This window comes from Emiliania huxleyi (genome assembly GCF_000372725.1).
Source record: "Emiliania huxleyi CCMP1516 unplaced genomic scaffold EMIHUscaffold_946, whole genome shotgun sequence".
Classification (NCBI taxonomy): Eukaryota; Haptophyta; order Isochrysidales; family Noelaerhabdaceae; genus Emiliania; species Emiliania huxleyi.
The window spans coordinates 1-1,280 of record NW_005194976.1 but is presented as its reverse complement, the minus strand read 5'-3'; the positions used below and the strand labels follow the sequence as shown (position 1 = coordinate 1,280).

General features: G+C 65.9%; 1 protein-coding gene across 1 annotated transcript in view; it reads left to right on the top strand.

Annotated features, from left to right (window-relative positions):
• Window positions 1-1,195, top strand: part of EMIHUDRAFT_121623 (hypothetical protein) — a gene marked incomplete at both ends in the record, with an annotated part of 4,193 nt that extends 2,998 nt beyond the window's left edge. Inside the window, 2 exons of the mRNA XM_005756821.1 lie at window positions 734-813; window positions 1,039-1,195. Coding sequence (XP_005756878.1) covers window positions 734-813; window positions 1,039-1,195 — 237 coding nt within the window. The remainder of the gene's footprint in view (window positions 1-733; window positions 814-1,038) is intronic.
• Between the last annotated feature and the right edge of the window lie 85 nt (window positions 1,196-1,280).

The window sequence follows — 1,280 nt, the reverse complement described above, 5'->3', positions numbered from 1 at the left end:
GGCGCCGCGCGCGCGGCCGCCACCGGCTCTGACGCGCCCTTTGTTCCGTGCCGCTCGCCCGCCTCCGGCGTGGGTGAGACGCTGCCCTTCCCTTCGTCGCTGCCTGCGGGCGCGTCCCCGCGGGGGCCTCCGCCACGCGCGCGGCCCAGGAGGAGCCTCTCGTCGCCGCGCCCCTCCTCCACCTCTCTGCCGGTCCTCGGAGGCTTCGGGCAGCACGAGAGCTCGACCTGCTCCGCACCTCGGCTGTGAACGGCGTCTCTTCACAGCGAGGCGTGTGGACAGGCAGCACGAGCTCTACCTGCTCCGCATCTCAGACGACCGCGTCGCCCTCACCCTCACGCGCCTCCTCTCGCACCTCAACCAGCGCCGCGCCAGGGGAGGCGCACGCACACACACACACACACACACACACACACACACACACACACACCACCCACGCGCACTGGGCCTTGCACTTTGAATGCCGTGGGGCTCCTGTCGTTAGACGCGGAGATCACCTCGCGTACCTTACCTTACCTCTTAGGCCTCTGGGTCGACCCGCCCGTCCTCGCTCGCACCTTCGCAGACCTGTCCGACGGCGTGCTCGGCTTCCGGCAGGAGCCCCCGGCCTCTCGGGCAATCTCGGGCAATCTCGGGCAATCTCGGGCAATCACCGGGGCATCTCGGGGCATCTTTGGGTGTCCTTGGGGGTATCCTTGGGTGTCCTTGGGGGTATCCTTGGGTCTCTCGGTAGGCGGCCAAGATCGAGGACATCCCCTTCCCTTGGCCGTACGCCCAAGTGATCGCCTTCCTGCTCTGCGTCTTTGCGTCGGTGTTCCCGCTCATCTCAGCAAGGCACGTGGCGCCATGAGCCACACACGCACACACACACACACACACACACACACACACACACACACACACCACCCACGCGCACTGGGCCTTGCACTCCTAATGCCGTGGGGCTTTTGCCGTCTAGACGTGGAGTCGCGAGGGGTAGCCTGGCCCCTTGCCCCACCACCTCGTGTGTGTGGAGAAGTTTACCTTACCTTCCCTTAGGCACGTGGCGAGGTGGAGCCTCGCCGACGGCGCCGACGCGGACCGCATGACGCAGCTGCTGCAGAGCTGGGCCTTCCTCCCGGCCGCGGTCGCCTTCTTCTCCGTCCTCGCGCACACGGGCATGTGGAACACGGCGCGCATCCTCGAGGACCCGTTGGTCCACTATTTTCTTTTTCTATGTGTTTTCTTTTTTCTATAGGCGCGCATCCTCGAGGACCCGTTCGTCCACCCGCCAAACGACC